This window comes from Drosophila guanche, unplaced genomic scaffold, assembly GCF_900245975.1.
Source record: "Drosophila guanche unplaced genomic scaffold, DGUA_6, whole genome shotgun sequence".
Lineage (NCBI taxonomy): Eukaryota > Metazoa > Arthropoda > Insecta > Diptera > Drosophilidae > Drosophila > Drosophila guanche.
In genome coordinates, this window is record NW_022995747.1 from 2,270,857 (window position 1) to 2,292,056 (window position 21,200).

The window sequence follows — 21,200 nt, forward strand, 5'->3', positions numbered from 1 at the left end:
GGAAAGAGTTTGGATTGGACAATGATGCACAACAAATTCAAAGCATTTCCCATACGTGAATATATTATTTAGGGTTTTTAGAGGGTATTTAATACGTTTGTAGCTGTTTTCAATGCACTGCTTCCATCACTTCCTTAATGGCAGCACAGTTTTGCTTTCCTTTGCTTTGTTTACGGGTTTATTGTCGTCTCCTACTTCGTCATCTCATTATCATGTGGCCTTTGCATTTATCATGAGTGTTTTTTGTAATTCGCTCAGCTCTGATTCAATTAATTGAAGAATACGAAATCTCTGTTGTCATTCCGAAATCTTAAAGGCGAAAAAGAAACATATGTACACACATATACATAACGATGTATGTAAATATGTACAACGTGCAGCAGAACGAAAGCAAAACCAAGAATAAATCAGAGTAAAATGATGACAAAGACAAACGTTGAATGAAAAATCTTCTTTGTTCAGAGAAAAAGAGATGCAGCGAGATAGAGGATATAAAAAGAGAGCGCGAGTGAAAGAGAGATAGAGATCTGACATTAAAGGACTGGGAGAGAGATGTGGGGGGGGAGGGGGTTGCATTTATTTTCCACACAACTTTTAGATTTCTGAGAATATTTGAAATGGAAAACGTGCACTTTGTTTACATTCGTAATGAGGAAGTGAAATCGTTAATAAGTAAAAAGATGACGGTGGTTCATTGACTTTCAAGCAGACCAGAAACAGAGAGCTATAAACTAAGCAAGGAAGAGCGGAACTATCTACATATAACTAAAACTAAGTAATCTAAGTGCTAAGTCGGTCTGTTTCGGTGCACAGAATCCAATAACGAAATTTCTCGATAAAAAAAAAAAACAAAATATGTATATTGCTTTGGCATGACACAGTAATTTAAAGCTATATTCCAGTACCAGGACACAAGCGGACTATTTAAATCACCTGTTAAGGAGTACCAGAGAGCGTGACAGCAATACATTTTATGTCAAATTTTAGTACAGAAACAAACGTGAAAAAAAGTTATAGAAATATTTGAAACATGCGTGAGATATATGCCCCATATTTAAATACTGAAATGCAAGTTATACTCTAGGATCTACGTTTTGTTTTTGTTGCTCATTAAAATCATTTCCTTTCCATCTTTCCGCTTCTCTTTCGTAGAATGAGCCGCCAACATCAGCGGCACCACCAGACGCAGCAGCAGCAGCAGCAGTTGCAGCTACAGCAGCAGCAGCAGCAGCTGACGGTGCAACAGCAACAGCAGCAACAGCTGCTGATGGCCGAACATGCGGCGGCTGCCGAGGCCGCGGAGCTGTTCGATCTGCTGTGCGTGGCCACGACAATGCGACAGATCCTGGCACTGCATCGGGCCATGTGCGAGGCGGTGGGGCTGCGGCCGTCGCCTCTCAACGACTTCTACCCGAAGCTGAAGGCGAAGGTGCGCTCGTGGAAGGCTGCAGCGCTGTGGAAGAAGTTCGATGCGAGGGCCGCCCATCGGGTGTACGGCAAGGGCACCGCCTGCTCGGGCACCCGTGTGCTGGTCATTGGCGCTGGGCCCTGCGGCCTGCGAACTGCCATCGAGGCGCAGCTGCTGGGCGCCAAGGTTGTGGTGCTGGAGAAACGCGATCGGATCAGCCGCAACAATGTGCTGCATCTGTGGCCCTTTGTGATCACGGATCTGCGTAATCTCGGGGCCAAGAAGTTCTACGGGAAGTTCTGTGCCGGGTCCATCGATCACATCTCCATTCGGCAGCTGCAGTGCATGCTGCTGAAGGTGGCGCTGCTGCTGGGCGTCGAAATACACGAGGGCGTGAGCTTCGAGCATGCACTGGAGCCCAGCGGCGATGTCAATGGCTGGCGGGCAGCCGTTACTCCCGCGGATCATCCCGTCTCCCACTACGAGTTCGATGTGCTGATCGGTGCGGATGGCAAGCGAAATATGCTGGACTTTCGGCGCAAGGAGTTTCGCGGCAAGCTGGCCATTGCCATTACGGCCAATTTCATCAATAAGAAGACGGAGGCGGAGGCCAAGGCGGAGGAGATCAGCGGCGTTGCGTTCATCTTCAATCAGGCATTCTTCAAGGAGCTGTACGGCAAGACGGGCATCGATCTGGAGAATATTGTCTACTACAAGGACGAGACGCATTACTTTGTGATGACCGCGAAGAAGCACAGCCTGATCGACAAGGGTGTCATCATCGAGGACATGGCCGATCCCGCCGAACTGCTGGCCGGCCCCAATGTCGACACCCAGAAGCTGCACGATTATGCCCGCGAGGCGGCCGAGTTCTCCACCCAATACCAGATGCCTAACCTCGAGTTCGCCGTCAATCATTATGGCAAACCGGACGTGGCCATGTTTGATTTTACCTCCATGTTCGCTGCCGAAATGTCCTGCCGCGTCATTGTGCGCAAAGGCTGCCGCCTGCTGCAGTGCCTTGTCGGCGACAGCCTGCTGGAGCCGTTCTGGCCCACCGGTTCGGGCTGTGCCCGTGGCTTTCTATCCAGCATGGATGCCGCCTATGCCATCAAGCTGTGGTCGAATCCACAGAACAGCACTTTGGGTGTGCTGGCACAGCGGGAGAGCATCTATCGGCTGCTCAATCAGACCACGCCGGACACGCTGCAGCGTGATATAAGCGCGTATACCGTGGATCCGGCGACACGCTATCCAAATCTCAATCGGGAATCGGTCAACAGTTGGCAGGTCAAACATCTGGTTGACACCGATGATCCGTCGGTGCTGGAGCAGACATTTATGGACACGCAGTCAGCAGCACTGCACACGGCGCATGTGGAGACGCCGGGCAGACGCAAGCGACGCAGCGGAGGTGAGTCGTAGTAGGAGGTAGTTGGGAGTGTCTTGCAACTGCTAATAATATGCTTCTACTCCACACAGATTCGCTGCCGCAGGGCGCGACGCTGCTACGCTGGATCGCTGCCCAACTGCATTCGCATCAATTTGTGCCTGAGCTCAAGGAGCCATCCGATGTGCTACGCAATGGACGTGTGCTCTGTGGTCTAATCAGTCGGTAAGCCTTTCCGCCTTAGCCTTCACTGTGGAACTTGTTTATTAATTATTTCTTTCTGTGCTTAGATATCGCCCGGATCTTATCGACTTTGCGGCCACCAAGGAAATGAGTCCCTTGGAGTGCAACGAGCTGGCCTTTGCCGTTCTGGAGCGAGAGCTGAACGTTAAGCGGATTATGAGTGCCAAGCAATCGCTTGAGCTGACGGACATCGAGTCGCGGCTGTGGCTGAACTACTTGGATCAGATCTGTGAGCTGTTTCGGGGCGAGATTCCACACATCAAGCACCCCAAGATGGACTTTAGCGATCTGCGACAGAAGCATCGCATTCATCACACGCACGCACCGCCAGACTTTTCCAAGTTGTTGCAAATTAAGTCGAAGGCCAAGTCGCCCATGCAGGATGCTGTGGATGTGCCTACCACCGTGCAGCGTCGCTCAGTGCTGGAGGAGGAACGTGCCAAGCGGCAGCGGCGTCACGAGCAGCTACTGAACATTGGCGGAGTGACAGCCACCGGGGGTGCAGCGGCCGCAGGAGGAGCTGGAGCTGCAATCAGCGTCGGCACCAGTGCAGGGGGAAGCAATCTTCACGCAGGTGTGTTGATAACCATCATACATCGTCGACTAACAGAAAAATAATGATCCTCAGAGTGTGGTTTAAATTTATGTAATAAAAATTCAACTTGAAAGAGAGGTGTACCCACCCGCCGCTTTGTATTTGTATTTCATTCTTCCACACACACTCTGGATCATTATTAGTCTACGCTTTAAGGCCATGCTTGACATGCTCTTCTCTTTCAGGTCAAAATGAGACGCCACGTCGATCGAAGAAGCGTCGCCAGACGTCCGACAAAACGGCCAACATTGTGAGTAGATGCTGGAGATTAATATTATCATGGATGGGATGGGTTGATAAGAATAATGTACAATCTGGTTGAAAAGTGATTTAAACACTTTTCAGTCACTTTTGTTGCATTCATTTCTTTGTACATTTATTTCGTTTCTCGCGCGCTCTCTCATACAATCCGTATTGATATGTAAACATTTCATAAATTGTATTATCATTAGTAATATCTAAATTCATAATCCATATAAAAACATTGAAACCATGAAAGAAAACATAAGAAAAAACCAACAAGAGAATAATCTGTTCCCCCAAAAGGTTCAGCTAATACTGAGAACAGCTCTCTGTCATGAACTCTCAACCGCCATAAGTGCATTCGAATCATCCATCAATGAGGTCAGTTCGATCAGTGTCCAAGTGGTGTCCTCCCATTGTTATCCATCGTGTGATATGTAACCTCCCTCCAAACATCCAACTTCAATTACTAAAACCCTTAGCCATCAAAGTAGAACTTAGTCTTAGTCAATCGTTTTGTGTCTGTTTCACGCAATGCACCCAACAATCAATCAATCAATCAATCACACACACGCGCACACACACACAACCCCCCACCAAACCGTATTCCCTCGTACCTCGCACCCGAATTCGTTTCTGAATCCGCGATTCTGTCTTATGACGCGCAGGAGGAGCGCCAGCAGCGTTTGCAAAATATCGAAGAGAATCGTCAGGAGTGGATGAGCAAGCGCCGGCAGCAGCGCTACCATCAGACGCAGAATTTCTACAAGAGCCTGCAGCTGCTGCAGGCGGGCAAGCTGCTGCGTGAGGGCGAGGATGGTGTGGCCGAGGATGGCAGCGCCTTTGAGGATTACTCGATATTCCTGTACAGGCAGCAGGCGCCCATATTCAATGATCGCGTCAAGGATCTCGAACGGAAGCTGCTGTTTCCCGTAAGCAATGGATACCCGACCTGCTGCACGTCGCCTGCTCTCTTGCTCGATTGTTTGTTTTGTGAAAAGGCAGAAGAACTAACAGCTTTTGCCCAAAAAATATTTGTGTGTGACTACCAAGGAAATTTCTTTGTTTTTTTTCCACTGATCTACGTGATATCTGCGTTGTTTTTTGGAACCCCCTGTGGGTTACTGTTTAACAGAATGCTCCGCTCCGCTCTAATATTCAACTTACGCTCAGAGAAACAGCCCTAAAAATATATTCAAATTTAAAAATATGTTCGTGAAGTATTTTTCACATTAAAAATAAATATATTTTACATTTTACAGAAATATAGTTCATTTTGAAATGAAATATAAAATAAATTATACTTATTTTCAAGTATTTTCGAATACTTCGATGTGCCTAATATTTAATCGAAATATTTTATTCAAACACAATGCCACTTTTCTCTGAGTGTAAGCACATCCCGCCAGTTGCTCGTACTAATTTTAGTCCCTAGGCTAGGCTAAGTCTCTAACTAGTTTTAAAATCTAAAAAGAAAAGAGGAAAAGAGTTTTCCACGTTTCTGTTCTTCGTTTTTTGTTTGCCTTTTCGTTTTGTTTGATGTTCGTTCGTTTTGTTTTTCTGGTTTCCGTTCCGTTACGTTCTTGAGACCTTAAATATATTTTCTATATCTATAAAATTTTGATTTCTTCAACCCCTCTCCCACCCGATCCTCACAATCCAACAATAAAAAGGATCGCGAACGTGGGGATATACCTTCGGCAATGCCACGTAGCGCCGCCGATGAACAATTCAGCGATCGCATCAAGAGCATGGAGCAACGGATGACGGGACGCGGTGGCCTGGGCGGTGACAAGAAGCCCAAGGATCTGATGCGTGCCATCGGCAAGATCGATTCGACCGACTGGAATGTGCGCGAGATCGAGAAAAAGATTGAGCTGTCCAAGAAGACGGAGATCCATGGGCCCAAGGGTCGCGAGAAGGTGCCCAAGTGGAGCAAGGAGCAGTTCCAGGCACGCCAGCACAAGATGTCCAAGCCGCAGCGCCAGGACTCACTCGAGGCCGAAAAGTTCAAGGACATCGATCAGACAATCAAGAATCTAGACAAACAGCTAAAGGAGGGCCACAATCTGGACGTAGGCGAACGTGGGCGCAACAAGGTGGCCTCCATTGCCGGTCAATTTGTGCGCAAGGATGAGACCAATTCGGATGAGGCCACCAATACGGTTGTACAGTCCAATGCAGTCATACCCAAATCTGTGAGTAATTAAATGTGTTTTCCCCGTACCGTTTTCCCTTTAATTTGTTCGCGTTTTGTACAATTTATTTTGATTTTTATTTTCTTTGATTTTTGTGGCTTTTTGTTGTGTGGTTTCCGTGCTGCTGCAGCTACAGTTGTTGTTTTTAGTGGTTGTGGGGTGTACCCCAAATATTCCAATATCCCCTCCTTCATACCTGATTTCCTTGTACCTTAAATTCCCACTCCCACTCCGTTGTTTGCTGTTGGCTGTTGCTAGCTTAGGCGCTTCCACATCTCTCTCATCAACGATACATAAGCCATCGAACCATTTAACATTCATCGCCAATGCAATGCCAAAAAATAACCAAAATAATTGTTTAACTGTTAACTAAACACTTCTCCAAGAAATGAACAACTTCTAATAATAATTCTACACCATTTTTCCCAAACAGAGTTCCAAGGTGGCTTTGGCCTTTAAAAAACAAGCCGCTTCGGAGAAGTGCCGCTTCTGCAGGCAGACCGTCTACCTCATGGAGAAGACCACTGTGGAGGGTCTGGTGTTGCATCGCAATTGCCTCAAGTGTCATCACTGCCACACAAATTTGCGGCTGGGCGGCTATGCCTTCGATCGGGATGATCCGCAGGGCCGCTTCTACTGCACACAGCACTTCCGGCTGCCGCCCAAACCACTGCCACAGCGCAGCAACAAAGCAAGAGTGAGTATCAGAAATGTAAGCTCTAGCCACAAACCTTTATTAATATTTATTCCTGCCAGAAATCTGCCGCTTCTGTTCAGGCTGCCTCGCCTGCGGTTGCTGCCGCTGCAACAGTCGAACGCATGGACATCGGCCAGGAGGGATCACCAACCCGGGATCAAGTGGACTTGCTGGAGACGACACTGCAAGCGGATGCCATGTCCGATGATGAGGCGAATGTGATTGATGAGCACGAGTGGTCAGGTCGCAATTTCCTGCCCGAATCGAACAACGATTCGCAGTCAGAGCTCTCCAGCTCTGACGAATCCGACACGGAGTCCGATTCGGAGGTGTATGAGGAGGCAGACGATTCACCCTTCGGTGCACAAACGCTCCAGCTGGCCTCCGATTGGATTGGCAAGCAGTACTGCGGGGAAAGCGATGATACAACGGATTCATATGACTCCAGTGATGGTATTGCGGGTATGCAGAGGGGAGTAGGTTTCCCTTGCAGCGTCTTAAGTTTATTATTTTTGTTACAGACGATGGCAAGGATGACACTGAGGGCGAGGACTTTAAGAAGGCTCGTGAGCTGCGACGTGAGGAGGTGCGCCTACAGCCGCTGCCCGCCAACTTACCAACGGATACGGAGACAGAGGTAAGGCACTGCACGACGAGGCGCTGTCCACTGGTTGTGGGAAGAGACTAACCTGATATTCTCATTATTATTCTCATTTTATTTCTCTCCGACGCGTAATACTTGACCCAATTACCGTGTCCCTGTGATACCCTGACCCTTTTACCCCCCTGTTGTGGTGTTGGTTTCTCTCTTTTGTACACTCTAAATCCCATAGAAGCTTCAGCTTAACGTTGAGCAAGACAAGGAGAATGTGGAGCGGAGTTCTCTGCGTTCCGCCAACTCCTTTGAGTCGGCGCGCAGTCAACCGCCCACGCCCACACGCGTGGAAATGGAGCAACTGGAGCGGCATGCCCCGCGCAAATTTAGCAGCGAAATTGATGCCATCAGCGAGAAGCTCTACCACATGACCAATATGGTCAAAATGAACAAAGATCTGGAGCTGCTGGCCAAGGAGAATCTCGTGAAGAGCGACATTCTGCGCAAGCTGACGCTCAAGGAGAAATGGCTGGCCGAGAATGCGGCCATAGCAGCGGGAATGACCAATACACAGAAGGCTCAAGCTGCTGCACCAGTTGCTGCTCCACCTGCTGCTGCTGCTCCTTTGAAGCCCAAATCTCAGTTTGAGGAAAAATACGAAAAGCTGCAGTCGATGGCTGAAGCAAAGCCCAAGCCCAAGCCCGTCATTGACTTCAGTTTGGATGAGCTGAAGCCACGCAAGCCCAACTTTGAGGAGCGGCCCAAGGAGCTGCTGCAGAAGCCTGGCAAGAACCTAAAGAGTCCACGGAGCAGCGCCAATGTAAGTCGCTCCAGCAGCCTCAAGAGCAATGCCAGCACGGGCAGTCCGCGAGTGAAGAAGAAGGAAGATGAGACCAAAATGAACATTGAGGGAATACTGGGAACGATAAAGAAGCTGCAGCGACAGCAAAGCAACTCAAAGCAGCAGCAGGAAGAGGAGGATATGGACATGGATGTGGACATGGAAGTGGCTGAGGATTTGCAGGGCAAAAAGGAGCTCAACAGCAAACTAAAAGAGATCCAGGCAAGCAGCTTTGCGGGCACGATGGATCACATTAGGAGCCAATTGGCAATGCCCACGGTGAGCGCGCAGGCAGATCCAGCTTCTGTGGATCTGTCCAAATATTTTCCCAACCAAAAGTCCGAGAAGAGCGCCGCGCTCAATACGAACAAGAATCAGAAAACCCTCAAGGATGTGGATCTGGCCAAGTACTTTCCCAGCAGCCCGGCACCGCAGCGTCGAACTGTGGAGACGGTGGCCGATCGTCTAAAGAAATCGCAGACAGAGGCTTCGCTGGCTAAGTTGCAGACGCAGACACAGTCCAAGACAGCAAAGGAGGGAGACGAAAAGCCAAAGGAAAGGGAAAGGGAAAAGCCAGTGCCACCCAAGCGGCAGGCATCGCTGAACACTTTCAGCTTGCGGGAACATCAAATGGATGGGGCGCTGGATCTGACCAAGAAGAAAGCGTCGCCCGTGAAGGTGGCCAAGGCGACAATATGCAAACAGGCGGTAGGAGGCACCGCAACAGCCACCGCTGCAACAGCCCAGGCAACAGGCAAAGGCAAGATAAAGATTATTAAGAAAATTGTGCCCAAGGGCACAAAGGCCAAGAAGGCAGCAGCAGCGCAAGAGGCAGCCGCAGCGGCAGCCAAAGCACTGGAGAAACAGCCACCCAAGGACGAAGCTGAACGCATCCTAGACGAGATTTTAGGTGGCGATGGGGAGGTGCGTTCGCCCAGCAGCGAGTATCAGAGGCTCTTCCAGGATGAAAAGTCGCCCAGCGATTTGTCCGACAACATTGATCGCATCCTGGAGGAGTCGGGGCTGGATTTGGAGCTGGGATTGCCGCGACGCAGCAGCAAAAAGCTGCAGAAGACCAAATCCCTGAGCGAAGCGGACTTTGAGCTGAAGCCCAGCGCCAGTTCTCAACTGACGGGAGTGCAAAACATTCTCAAGCGCTTCGAATCGATGAGTTCGGTGGCTTCGTCCACGCACAACAGCGACGAGCAGGCGGCCTTCAAGCTGCGTCGCATGGAGTCCACCACCAGCAATCTGAGCAGCCTGACACGCTCCCGCGAGTCACTCGCCTCGCTGGATTCGATGAGCGATCTGGAGCGTACGATGGATCATCTGCGCAATGAGTGGCGCAACGAGGCCACCAATTTCCTGCAAAAGAAACGCGACAAGTTCTATGCCCAGAAGGAGGTGGAGCAGCAGGAGAAGAAAGCCGCAGCAGCGGATCCTTTGAGGGATTTGCCAGTGCAATATCGTGACTCCAAGTTGGCGAAATTCTTTGGCCTGGCCACGCGTAAGTCGCCCGAGAAGCGTCGCTCACCCATCAAGAAAATAAAAGCAACAACGACGTCGGCAAAGAAAAAGTCTCCCAGTCCCAAGAAGAGCCCAAAGGTGGCCGCAAAGGCCAACAGTTCGCTGGAGGAGCTGGCCAAGATTGGCGGCGCACGTCAGGCCAAGCAGCAGGCAGCAAAGAAGTCCTCCCAGAAGGTCATGCCCCCGCCAAAGGCGCCGCTGAAACCAGCCACACCTGTGCCCGATGACTTTGAGGTACTGGATCTGCTGGAGAAGGCCACAGAAGCCAAGGAGCTGGTGGAACGTTCCAAGACAAAGAGTCCAGCTGTCATAGAGGTGGCCAAAGAGGTGTCACTGCCAGTTGCTGCTGCTCCGCTGCCCGTTGAGGATATCAAAAATCTGCCCAAGACGGGCTGTGACAAGTCCCTGAATAGTTCGCGTCGCGGCTCTCAGTCGAGTTTGGTGTTGTCCAGGCGCCAGTCGCTGGATATTGCCCTCACGGAGCAGCTCCAGCAAGATGCTTTGGAGGCGCTCAGCAGCCTGGAAAAGGAGCAGCAGGAGCAGCAACAGGAGGCCCAGAACTTTGATGAACTCTTCCAGGATATGGTAGTGGAACCGGAACCGGAGGAGGAGCCTAACGATGAGGATTTGGATGCCGATTCCCTGTGCACCACCATCAGCAAGAGTCCCAGCGCACAGCCCGTGACGGTGGTCAAACGTGGCAGCTCGGAGGATCAGAGCATTGAGAAGCTTTTCGGACACTTCTCCGACGAGATGCTGGTGCAGGTGGAATTCGATTCGAACGATGAACTCGTGGGTATAACGCCCACAGTGGCCATAATACCAGCCAGTTCCTCAGAGGAGAGAGATTACTTGGACAAATTGGAGTCGCTGGAGCGCGATGAAGAGCCAACGAGGGAGGCGACAGATAGATTCCAAACGGAAGACAAGAATGTGTCCAACGATGAGCTGGATGGCAGCCATTTCCCCATGCGACCGCAGCGCAGGGCCAAGAGCAGTTCCTCTTCCAGTGAGCCAGCGCTGCCGGCCAAGCTGGAAGCGAAGCTGGCAAAGTTGGATCCCGAGGATATGGCGCCCTCAGTGCAGGACTTGCTTCAGCAGGTGTACGTGAAGCCGCAGGATGTGGAAATGAATGCCGTGGATCAGGGAACAGCATTGAAATTTCCCAGTTTGGTGATTGATGAAGATGTGGCAGATGTGGCAGATGCGGCAGAGGAACACAAAGAGAAGGAGCTGGAAGTGGCTGCCAGTCAGAGTGGCAGCCTCCTCGATGTGCAAGTGCCCAAAGTGGCCAAGTCCAAGGAGAACTCACTCGACTGGGACATGGAAAAGCTGCCTGCCTCGCCCATGCCCCGCCGTCGTTTGCCGCAGTCACAGCCAGCAGCCAGCAAGGAGAGCTCACTGGAATGGGACATGGAGAAGCTGCCCAACAGTCCCATGCCGCCGCGACGCAACAAAGTGCGAAATGCCTCACCCAGCAGCAGCTCCATTAATTTGCTCAACAATCTTCCATCGGATGGCGATGAGGAGCTGGCACAGCGAAGGCTCATCGAGGACTTTGAGCGTGAGCGTCGCCAGGCTCTGATCAGGCGCGACGAGAGCTTCGAGGCGACAGCAGCAGAGCAACGCAGACGCGACTCCCTGCAGAGCAGCAACAGCAACAGCAATTCCAGCAGCAAGCGAAGTCTGCCGCCACCCAAGACGAGCAGCAGCAGCTGCAGCAGCGTGGCACGCCGCGGGGACACCGCACGATCGGAGACCAAGCACGAGGGCACGCCGCCCATGTTCAAGAAGTTGGAGCTGGACAACGAGAGCAGCTGCCTGACCACGCCACTGGATTCGACGACCACCTGCTCGACGCGTCGCAGCTCGTTTGCATTTATAGAGTTACAGGACAACAAGCCGGTGATTGTGCCAATGCCCAGGAAGCTGAAGCTGCCGAAGCTGGCGGAGCCCAAATTTGTGCCTGAACCGGTGGCCAGCGATGAGCCCGTGCCGGAGGTGTTCCAGGGCAGAGCCTGGCCCAAAGTGCAGATCGAGGGTGTGTCTGCCGATGTGGACAGTGATCCCGAGCTGGATGATGAGGCGGCAAAGCAGCTGCTGCCGGATTACCTACGCTCTGACTCTCCTCCTGCGGCGGCTTTCAAGAACCGCAAATGGCCCGATGGCAAGACGATCTTTGATCAAAATCAAACAACCAACGGGCAGGCAGATGATCATGATGATGAGGAGGATATTCTGGGCAAATATTTGGAGGCCAGACGGCGCGTGTCCAAGCACAAGCCACGCTCTCAGTCGCCGCAGCCGTTTAAGCCGCTCTCCAGCAGCTCCAGGCAGAGCTCCAAGTCGTACAGCGACCTTAAGAAGGGTCCATCGCTGCAGTCGCTGTCGGCACGCAGCAGCCAGGACACGGACACTACACACTCCACAGCCACAACGGTGGCAACTGTGGCACGTCCTGTCAGCTCCTATGTGAACTATGACGATGCCAGCACGCGGGCGCTGCTCGATCGCAGCAAGCGGCTGCACAATCGCAAGCGAGAGTTTGTCAACGAGCGAGTGGTGGAGCGGAATCCCTACATGCGGGAGGTTATACGCAGCACGGATCGACGAGCATCGGAGGAGGATTTGGCCAGCTATAGGCCGCGGCATTATGCGAGTCCCACGACAGGCAGCAGCTCGAGTCGCTTTCCCAGCACCGTGATGCGCCACAATTACTCAGACTACCTCAGTCCCAGCAGCAACCATACCAGCGACTACCTCAGCAGCAGCAGCAGCAGCCATAGGAGACCCTACTCAACGCTGAATATATCCACGACGGGCAGCAGCTACTATCCGAGCACAGCCGCCACACCGCGCAGCTCCCATTTGAGTGACTTGTTCAAGCCGCGACGCCGCAGTCCCGTCTCCAGCTATGGACGCAGCAGCGACTACGGACTGACCGCCAGCAAAGAGTCGTGCGTTATCTCCTAAAAGCCTAAACCAAATACCCCACAAATTATCAATTCTCTTTTTACATATTTTATATATTTAAACCTCGTTAATGCACAGACGACGCCTCAACTACTATCTCTACTGAGGGCACCACAAGCAAAGCCCCAGAAAACCAGCCAGCCAAGACCAAACCCTGACCCACCCAGAAACCAACACCCACAACCACACACACCCCACACACACCTAGACACAGTACGGCGCACGTTTAGGTCCGTCCAAATATTAGATCAGCAAACCAACAAAAAAACCAATCAAAAATCAAAAACCAAACGCCCGCCCGCCTGCCCTGCCCGTGCCAGAGTCTTCCTTGTTAGCCACCAAAAAAAAAAAGATCCAAAATCCAAGTATATTGATTGCATCTGGGGTACGATCTATGAAGGTAAATTCAAGCAATCCACACACCAAAAATTGTACACGAAAACAAAATGTTGCGCCTAACACCACGAGCAGCCACAAAAAATCAAAAAAATGCTAAATCAAAGTCTGCGTTGAAGCACCGTTTTGTCGTGTGTCTCTGTCCCAATGCCTAACACTCCGCCCTGTATATGTACGCCGATCTACTACCAGAATTCTACTACCTAAAGTTGTGCCGTTTCCTTTTTGCTGTTGCTGTTTCTGTTACGTTGTTGTACCTTTCTCTGGATCGTACCTAAAGGCATGATAATGGTCCGCTGCCACTGCCACTGCCACTGCCACTGCTGCTGCTGATTAACCCTCTCTCTTTCTCTGATTAAAATTGAAACTCTGACTAACGCATGCACTCGATGCTCCGATGCTCTTGACAGCTAGCTGCAAATATTGACCTCACGCTGCAGCGTGTTCTTTATCGTTAATTGTTTATTGTTTACCGCTTGTTCTTTTTGGCACTGAACTCTGTAAATTAATCAATTTGTGGCGCCCGTAACTCTTGCAGGTACAAACCGAATCCGAGAGCACATCCCCCGATGAGATTGAGCTCAATTCTGCCACTGAAATATCCACCGATTCAGAGTTCGATAACGATGAGATCATACGGCAGACAGCGCCGAAAATCTTTATCGATGACACCCATCTAAGAAAGCCAACAAAAGTTCAGGTAAGCGGGGGAGTACTTAAGCCTTTAAGTCTTAACATTAATCCCTTTTATTTCCTTAGATCAAGTCCACCATGATCACACCCAATGCTGCTGCTGCCTCCGCCTCAGGCTTACACGAGAAACAGTTGGCGGCTCGCGAGAAGGGCGTAAGCTATTTGAAAAAATATCAGCCACAACCGCCGCTGCCGCAGTTCAAGCCGCTGGTCCAGGTGGATCCCACACTGCTGATTGGCAGTCAACGTTCAGCTGCTGCCACACCGCTCCAAAATCCCCGTCCCGGCGATTATTTGCTGAACAAAACTGCCAGCACCGAGGGCATTGCCTCGAAGAAGAGTCTGGAACTGAAGAAGCGCTATCTGCTGGGCGAGCCGGCCAATGGCAATAAGATACAAAAGTCTGGCTCCACCTCGGTGCTGGATTCGCGCATTCGCAGCTTCCAGTCGAACATCTCCGAGTGCCAGAAGCTGTTGAATCCCAGCAGTGACATCAGCGCTGGCATGAGGAGTTTCCTCGATCGCACGAAGTTCGGGGAGCCCAATGAGTTGATGCGTTCGGCCACCAGCAATGTGATCAATGATCTGCGTGTGGAGCTCAAGATACAGAAGGCGCCGTCCAGCAACTCAACGGACAATGAGAAGGAGAATGTGTTTGTCAATTGCAAGAACGAGCTGAACAAGGGCATGGAGTACACGGATGCCGTGAATGCGACGCTCTTGGAGCAGCTCAATCGCAAGAGTTCACCCACAACGCCCACGAACAACCACAACAAGACAGTCATCGAGGTGATTGATCTGGTGACGCCCGAGAAGCTGCCTCCCGTGGAGATTATTGATTTGACTCTGTCGCTGGAGACACCAAAGAAACCGAAAATCGAAGGCACAGACAGCAACAAGTTGAGCGAGAAGCAGCAGCTGGAGAAGCAGGAGGTGGAGGAGGTGGCCAAGCCAGATGTCTCCAAGGATGTCAAGGAGTGCATACCCGACATAATCGGGGATATACAGGGCACAAAGGGCACGGGCACAGGCAGCGAAGAGCAGCAGAGTTTGCTGTCGGATGAGGAGAAGCGCGACTCGCCCGAGAAGCAGGAACACGAAGAGCAGGACACGGTCCAGATCCAAGTGCCCAATATACCCTGGAGCAAGCCGAAGCTGGAGCCCATGTCCACAACTGGCAGCAGTGGTGGGACCAGCTGTTCCAGCTCATCAAACACATCCAGCATTGAGGACATACAGCACTACATCTTGGAGTCGACGACCAGTCCGGATACACAGACGGCAGGCGGCAAGCACAATGTGCCGCGCCTCGAGGTGCACGACACGAGCGGTGCCCTGATGCAGGTCGACAGCCTGATGATTGTCAATGGCAAGTACATTGGCGATCCGGAGGATGTCAAGTTTCTGGACATGCCAGCCAATGTGATTGTGCCGCCAGCTGCTGCCCTGAAAACCAACGAACTGGAGGAGCACGAGGATGAACACGATGCGGATGGGGATGTGGAGCCTGTGACGGCCACACCAGAGCCAGCCGAGTGCACAGTGATCGAGGCAGAACGACTGAACAAGGCGCCTCCGCCACTGCCCGAGATGGGACCACCGAAGCTTCGATTTGACACCAAAAATGAAAACAAAATCGAAAGCCTCAAGAATCTGCCGCTGATTGTGGAACGCACGGCGGAGCATAGTCAGGTGGTGAAGCCAATCACGCTGAACCTGAGCAGTGCAGCAGCCAGAACGCCCGATACGCCGACCACGCCCACAGCCCATGACAGCGACAAAACGCCCACGGGGGAGCTGCTGTCCCGCGGCTCCGACTCGGAAACAGAACCCACGGGCACGGGCACAGGGCAGGTGCTGACAGAGACGGAGCTCTCGGATTGGACGGCCGATGATTGCATTTCGGAGAACTTTGTGGACATGGAATTTGTGCTCAACTCGAACAAGGGAACAATGAAGCGGCGAAAGGAGCGCAGGCGTAGCGGCGCAGCAGCCAGGCTGCCCAGCGGCAGTCAGGTGATCCATGAGTTGGCACGCCAGGCGCAGGCGCCGGTGGTGGAAATGGAGGGCATACTCAGTGCCATTGACATCGATGACATTGAGTTTATGGACACGGGCTCGGAAGGGTCCTGCGCGGAGGCCTACTCGGCCACGAACACGGCAATGCTGCAGAATCGCGGCTACATGGAGTACATTGAGACGCAGCCAAAGCGATTACCGCTGAAACCCAATCAGGCAGCTGTGCCAGTTGCAAGTGCAGTCGTGGCCCTGCCGCCGCTCGTGACCAAACGGGATGAGAAGCTGGGCATTGATTACATCGAGCAGGGAGCATACATCATGCACGACGATGCCAAGACGCCGGTGAACGAGCAGCTACCAGCCGCAATGACACAATCCCTGACGGATTCGAGCACTCTCAACGATCTGGATGATGACAGCATGGCTGGCTCGGGCATGGGTCTGTCCCAGACGCTGCCCACCACAACGGAGGAGAGTGAGGCGCTCACGGTCGTCACCAGTCCGCTGGATACCTCCTCGCCGCGTATGCTGGATCATTTTGCCAGCATGCTGGCCTCGGGCAAGGCAGACTCCACGGCCAGCAGCTCCGAGCAGCAGCCAAAGACGTCCACAGTGACGACCAGCAGCAGCAGCAACAGCGGAGGAGGATTAGGTGGAGCCAACAGCTCAACACCCGGCCTTGAAGCCAAAGATGCAGCCGCCGCCCAAGATGAGGATATGCAGATCCAATTCGAGTATGTGCGAGCCCTTCAGCAGCGTATCTCGCAGATCAGCACGCAACGTCGCAAGAGCTCCAAGGGGGAGGCGAACACAACTGTGATAGAATCAGCCGAGGCTCAGCTTCAGCAGCAGCCGCCGGAGAGCCCAGAGTTGTCAGCGATGCGTCCTCGGAGCAGCAGCAGCTCCAGCAAAGTGCCTGAGATACCGACGCTCAGCAGCAAGCTGGAGGAGATCACCAAAGAGCGAACAAAGCAAAAGGATCTCATCCATGACCTCGTCATGGACAAGCTGCAGTCGAAGAAGCAACTCAACGCGGAGAAGCGATTGCACAGGAGTCGCCAGCGGAGTCTGCTCACCAGCGGCTATGCCAGCGGCGCCAGTCTAAGTCCCACGCCCAAGCTGGCCGGTGCTGCCAGCACTCACGACTCAAACTGCTCCAGTCAGGCGCATTATCATGCCTCATCCACGGCAGAGGAGAAGCCTGTAACGCCAATTGCAATTCCTTCGGCGCCAGCGCCCAGCAATCCACTGCAGAAATCGGCCACGTCCACCTATGTGTCGCCCTATCGCACTGTCCAGGCGCCCACACGGTGCGCGGATCTATACAAGCCGCCGCGTCCCTTCAGCGAGCACATCGATGCGCGAGCCCTCGAGGGTGGCTACAAGCTGAACAAGACGGCCTCCTTCAACAGCGGAAGTGCACGAGTGGGCGGGGGCTTCATCGCCCCGATAGCTCCAGCTCGCTTGCATCGCGGTGGAGGAGTCGCTGTGGGGGTCGGAGTTGCTCCCTCTGTGGAGGTATTGAATATTTCCGCCTCAACGGAGAACCTGCGCATCGAGGCCCGTGCCAGGGCTCGTCTCAAGTCAAACACGGATTTGGGTCTTAGTCCCGAGGATAAGATTCAATTGATGCGCAAACGTCTGCACTATGACCCAACCAGACCACTCAAACTCAAGCAGCAGCTGGAGGAGCCGCTGTCAGTTGATCTGGCAGCGCGTGCACGCAAAATGAGTGCCTCGAAGAGCGTCAACGATCTGGCGTACATTTTAAACAGCCAGCAGCAGGTGGGACACTCGAGCCTGGACAAGGAGGCTGTGGCACAGGCCAAGGCAGCGGACTTCACATCCGATCCAAATCTGGCGGCCAGCAGCGGTCAGGAGAAGGCAATGACGACAAAGACCAGACAAAAGGATCCCGAGCGACGTAAGAGTCTCATACAGTCGTTGTCCAGCTTCTTCCAGAAGGGCAGCCACTCGCATTCTGCGTCTGCATCTACATCGGCGTCCGCATCCACCAGTCCCAAAGAGCACAGCGGCCCTGTGGCTGCCAGTCACTCTGAGCAGTCAGAGCGTCCCGGCACCAGCAGCAGCGGCACGCCCACCATCTCCGATGGCAACAGTGGCGGCGGCGGGGTGTTCAGTCGCTTCCGCATCTCCCCGAAATCCAAGGAGAAGTCAAAGGTGAGTTTTTGTTATATTTTATATGCAAAAAGTCTCTGGTTGTGGTGCAAAGTCTTAGCCCTAAGTTGTGTTGTTACTCATAGATAAATGTCTCGTGCAATCGGTGAACTGTGCGCGATAAATGTTTTCATTCACATATAACATTTCGAAATCTTTCCAACAATTTTTGCAGTCTTGCTTTGATCTGAGGAATTTCGGTTTTGGTGTAAGAATATTTTTATACTTTTCACTTTTCCATCTCCTCACTAGAGCACACAAATTCCAGCACACATCCATCTATGGCATGAATTTAGCTTAACTTAACTCGAAATTTACATTTTTATTCGTTTCACTCCCATTGGCTTTCGCTTTATTTGTTTTCCCCCCACTTACAATTTGCAAGAACTTTATTTTAATTTTGTTTTTCATTTATTTTATTTTCATTTTCTTTTTACAAAACATTTCCAGCTAAAAATATTTAAGTAAATAAATTTATATTTTAAGTTTGCTGCCCTTCCAAATGTTTCTACTCTTCCCGCTGTGCCTCCCTTTTAAATAACATTTTATGTGGGAACTTTAATTTTGTTTTAATTTTTAGCGTTTATTTAGGTTAGGGTATGCCGGAAGCTAGGAATATTCTTGCTGTTATGTGTTTTATATATTTTGTTGTATTTTAAGTTTATTTTTGTTGGTTTAAGATTTGTTTTTTTATTTAAATGTAAGGAGAAGCCTTTGGAAACTGGTTTAAGTTCAATGTTTTGAATATTTTGCATGGATCGATGTTTGGAATGGGCTGAGAATGGGTTCCCCCAAGGATCCCCCTCCGGTTTAGTGGTTATGGTATTATAGATGAAATATTTGTTAAGTTTATTGTTATTTTACCCCTATTTTATGACACCCTGCATGTTTACGATTATATTTTCTAGTAAATAACAATTTGTGTTTAATATGAGAACTGAACAACTGTTTACTTTTTCCACACACACAAACACACATCCTTACACAATCATATTTATACTCTCTATAAAACTGATACATTAAAATATTCATAATACAATGCCACAATTAGGACAAGGATGTGCTCAACGGCAGTGCCACAAGCGGCGCAAATGCAGCAGCAACTGCCCCACGATCACAGACAAATCACTCTCAAGATTATCTGAACACCACAACAAACAACAGTCGCTATCGAAAGCAAACGAACACTGCGAAACAGAATCCCGAAACGTTCTCATCATCCAGCCCGCAGCTCTACATACACAAGCCCCACCATCAACTGGCCGCAGCGAATGCAATGGACGACCAGATACCGCCACCCATCCCGCCACTGCCACTGAATTATCAAAGATCCGATGGTTTGTTTATCTCATTTTATGTGTCCAATCCCTTAAGTATTTTTGTCTCATTGTTTTAAAGTCTATTAAGTGCTCCTTTAATTAATGTTTAATGTGCTTTGTAGATGAGAGCTACGCTAACGAGACACGAGAGCATAAGAAGCAACGTGCCATATCGAAGGCTTCACGACAGGCTGAGCTCAAGCGACTGCGAATCGCTCAAGAAATACAGCGCGAACAGGAGGAGATTGAGGTGCAGCTAAAGGACTTGGAAGGACGCGGCGTGCTCATTGAGAAGGCCCTGCGGGGCGAGGCGCAGAATTTTGAAAAGTAATTAAAGATTAACAAAAATAACTAAATGGCAACTAAATCTAACTTTCACTTGCAGCCTGGACACGTCCAAGGACAACGATGAGAAACTACTAAAGGAACTATTGGAAATTTGGCGGAACATCACAGCACTCAAGTGAGCAAAGCAATCGAGAGGTTTCTCTGCAGCGAATTTAATTGGTTTTTGGTTTGTTTGTTTTGCCAGGAAACGCGATGAGGAACTGAGTATAAGACAACAGGAACTGCAACTGGAGTATCGGCATGCACAGCTCAAGGAAGAGCTCAATCTGCGCTTGTCTTGTCACAGTAAGTCAAACGAAAGATGCGAAAATGGCAGTAACTTATTAAAAAACGATTTCAAACTTTCAGAACTAGACAAGAGCTCCGCCGATGTAGCCGCCGAGGGCGCAATACTCAATGAGATGCTGGAAATTGTGGCAAAACGGGCGGCACTGCGTCCGACGGCCTCACAGCTGGACCTAACTGCAGCGGGTACTGCAACGACCTCAACCGAGGCGGCGGGCATAAAATTGACCGGCCAACCGCATGACCATGAAGAATCGAATGTGAGTACTGATTGCATAATAAATATTTTTTAAATAACCTTATGTATTTCCGTACTTTTAAAACAGATTTGAAACTGTCCCTTGAGCTTGGTGGCGCCACAAGTTTGGGCAAAGGCATGGATTTTTTAAGCCCAATTACTTAATAAGAACCAAGAGAGAAACGTACCAAAAAGTCAGCTGAACATTTACAACTACAATAACAAATACTAAAACGCATGAGGAAAAGGAAACGAGCAAAACCCTATTCAGAGTGATTAAGCTGGCAGAGAAAGAAACAATTTCAATATACAAAATATTATATTTACAATAAGTAGAAGGAGTAAAGAGGAGTAAAGTTCAGTAAAGAAGGAGTAGCGCGCAATGTCAATGTAAAAAATTAAAAAAAGAACAAGCAAAAACATAAGGAGTTGAAAATTGGAAAACCAAAAACTAAATTTTGCAATTTTAAACTGTTTTTGCAGAATATTTAAATTATCTATTTTGTTAAATGTGTCGCAAGTGTATTTTTAGTTAGTTGTGCAGACAATTCGAGTGAAATCTGTTCTTATCTTTGTAAATGTTGTGTTTTTATCTTTATTGTGAATTATGTGCAAAATCTTTGTGATTCTGAGCAATTGTAAATGGTGTATTTGAGTTGTTGTTAGGTTATCATTATTTAGCAATGATTGTCTATTGTTTCTGTGTATATGTACTACCGTCTCAATGTATTATTATTTATTTGAAGAAGCACCACACACACGCATTATTCAACAGCACATCCATGTATGTAAAATGTCATTCGCTGCCCCTCCCCAGCACCAGAATCAAAGTGAACACAAAGATATACACACAAATATTTTATATATGCGAAAAAGAGCGTACACATAACATTATAACGATATATAAAAGGAGGCAAGGCAAGGCAAAGCAAACATTTACTGTATACTAATGAAAATGATTTAACTTATTGTGTAATTTTATTTATAACCTGCATATATAAACATATTTATCGA

General features: G+C 50.1%; 1 protein-coding gene across 3 annotated transcripts; it reads left to right on the forward strand.

Annotated features, from left to right (window-relative positions):
- Positions 1–994: 994 nt before the first annotated feature.
- Positions 995–20,584, forward strand: LOC117583177 (F-actin-monooxygenase Mical). 3 transcript variants are annotated; one of them, XM_034271377.1, is made up of 19 exons: positions 995–1,065; positions 1,153–2,822; positions 2,891–3,023; positions 3,089–3,615; positions 3,822–3,886; positions 4,548–4,811; positions 5,553–6,077; positions 6,511–6,774; positions 6,834–7,236; positions 7,296–7,411; positions 7,608–12,698; positions 13,645–13,806; positions 13,866–17,999; positions 19,048–19,333; positions 19,438–19,642; positions 19,701–19,778; positions 19,848–19,948; positions 20,012–20,208; positions 20,275–20,584. In XM_034271377.1, exons 1-19 carry the CDS (start codon positions 1,031–1,033, stop codon positions 20,278–20,280), a joined length of 14,262 nt encoding a protein of 4,753 aa, XP_034127268.1. In that variant the 5' UTR covers positions 995–1,030; the 3' UTR covers positions 20,281–20,584. The 3 variants fall into 3 exon arrangements, with proteins under 3 accessions (XP_034127268.1, XP_034127266.1, XP_034127267.1); XM_034271375.1 differs by lacking the exons at positions 4,548–4,811; positions 5,553–6,077; positions 7,608–12,698 and adding an exon at positions 18,172–18,204 and having other exon boundaries at positions 998–1,065; XM_034271376.1 differs by lacking the exons at positions 4,548–4,811; positions 5,553–6,077; positions 6,511–6,774; ... (9 more) ...; positions 20,012–20,208; positions 20,275–20,584 and adding an exon at positions 4,183–4,335 and having other exon boundaries at positions 1,002–1,065.
- Positions 20,585–21,200: the final 616 nt, after the last annotated feature.

Excerpts from the sequence above, each read along its gene's own strand:
- LOC117583177 (XM_034271377.1), top strand. The coding sequence starts at position 1,031 with ATGCGTGAGATATATGCCCCATATTTAAATACTGA. Across the intron at positions 7,237-7,295 it reads CTCCAGTGATGGTATTGCGG|ACGATGGCAAGGATGACACT; the intron begins GTATGCAGAGGG and ends TTTTTGTTACAG. Across the intron at positions 13,807-13,865 it reads GAAAGCCAACAAAAGTTCAG|ATCAAGTCCACCATGATCAC; the intron begins GTAAGCGGGGGA and ends TTATTTCCTTAG.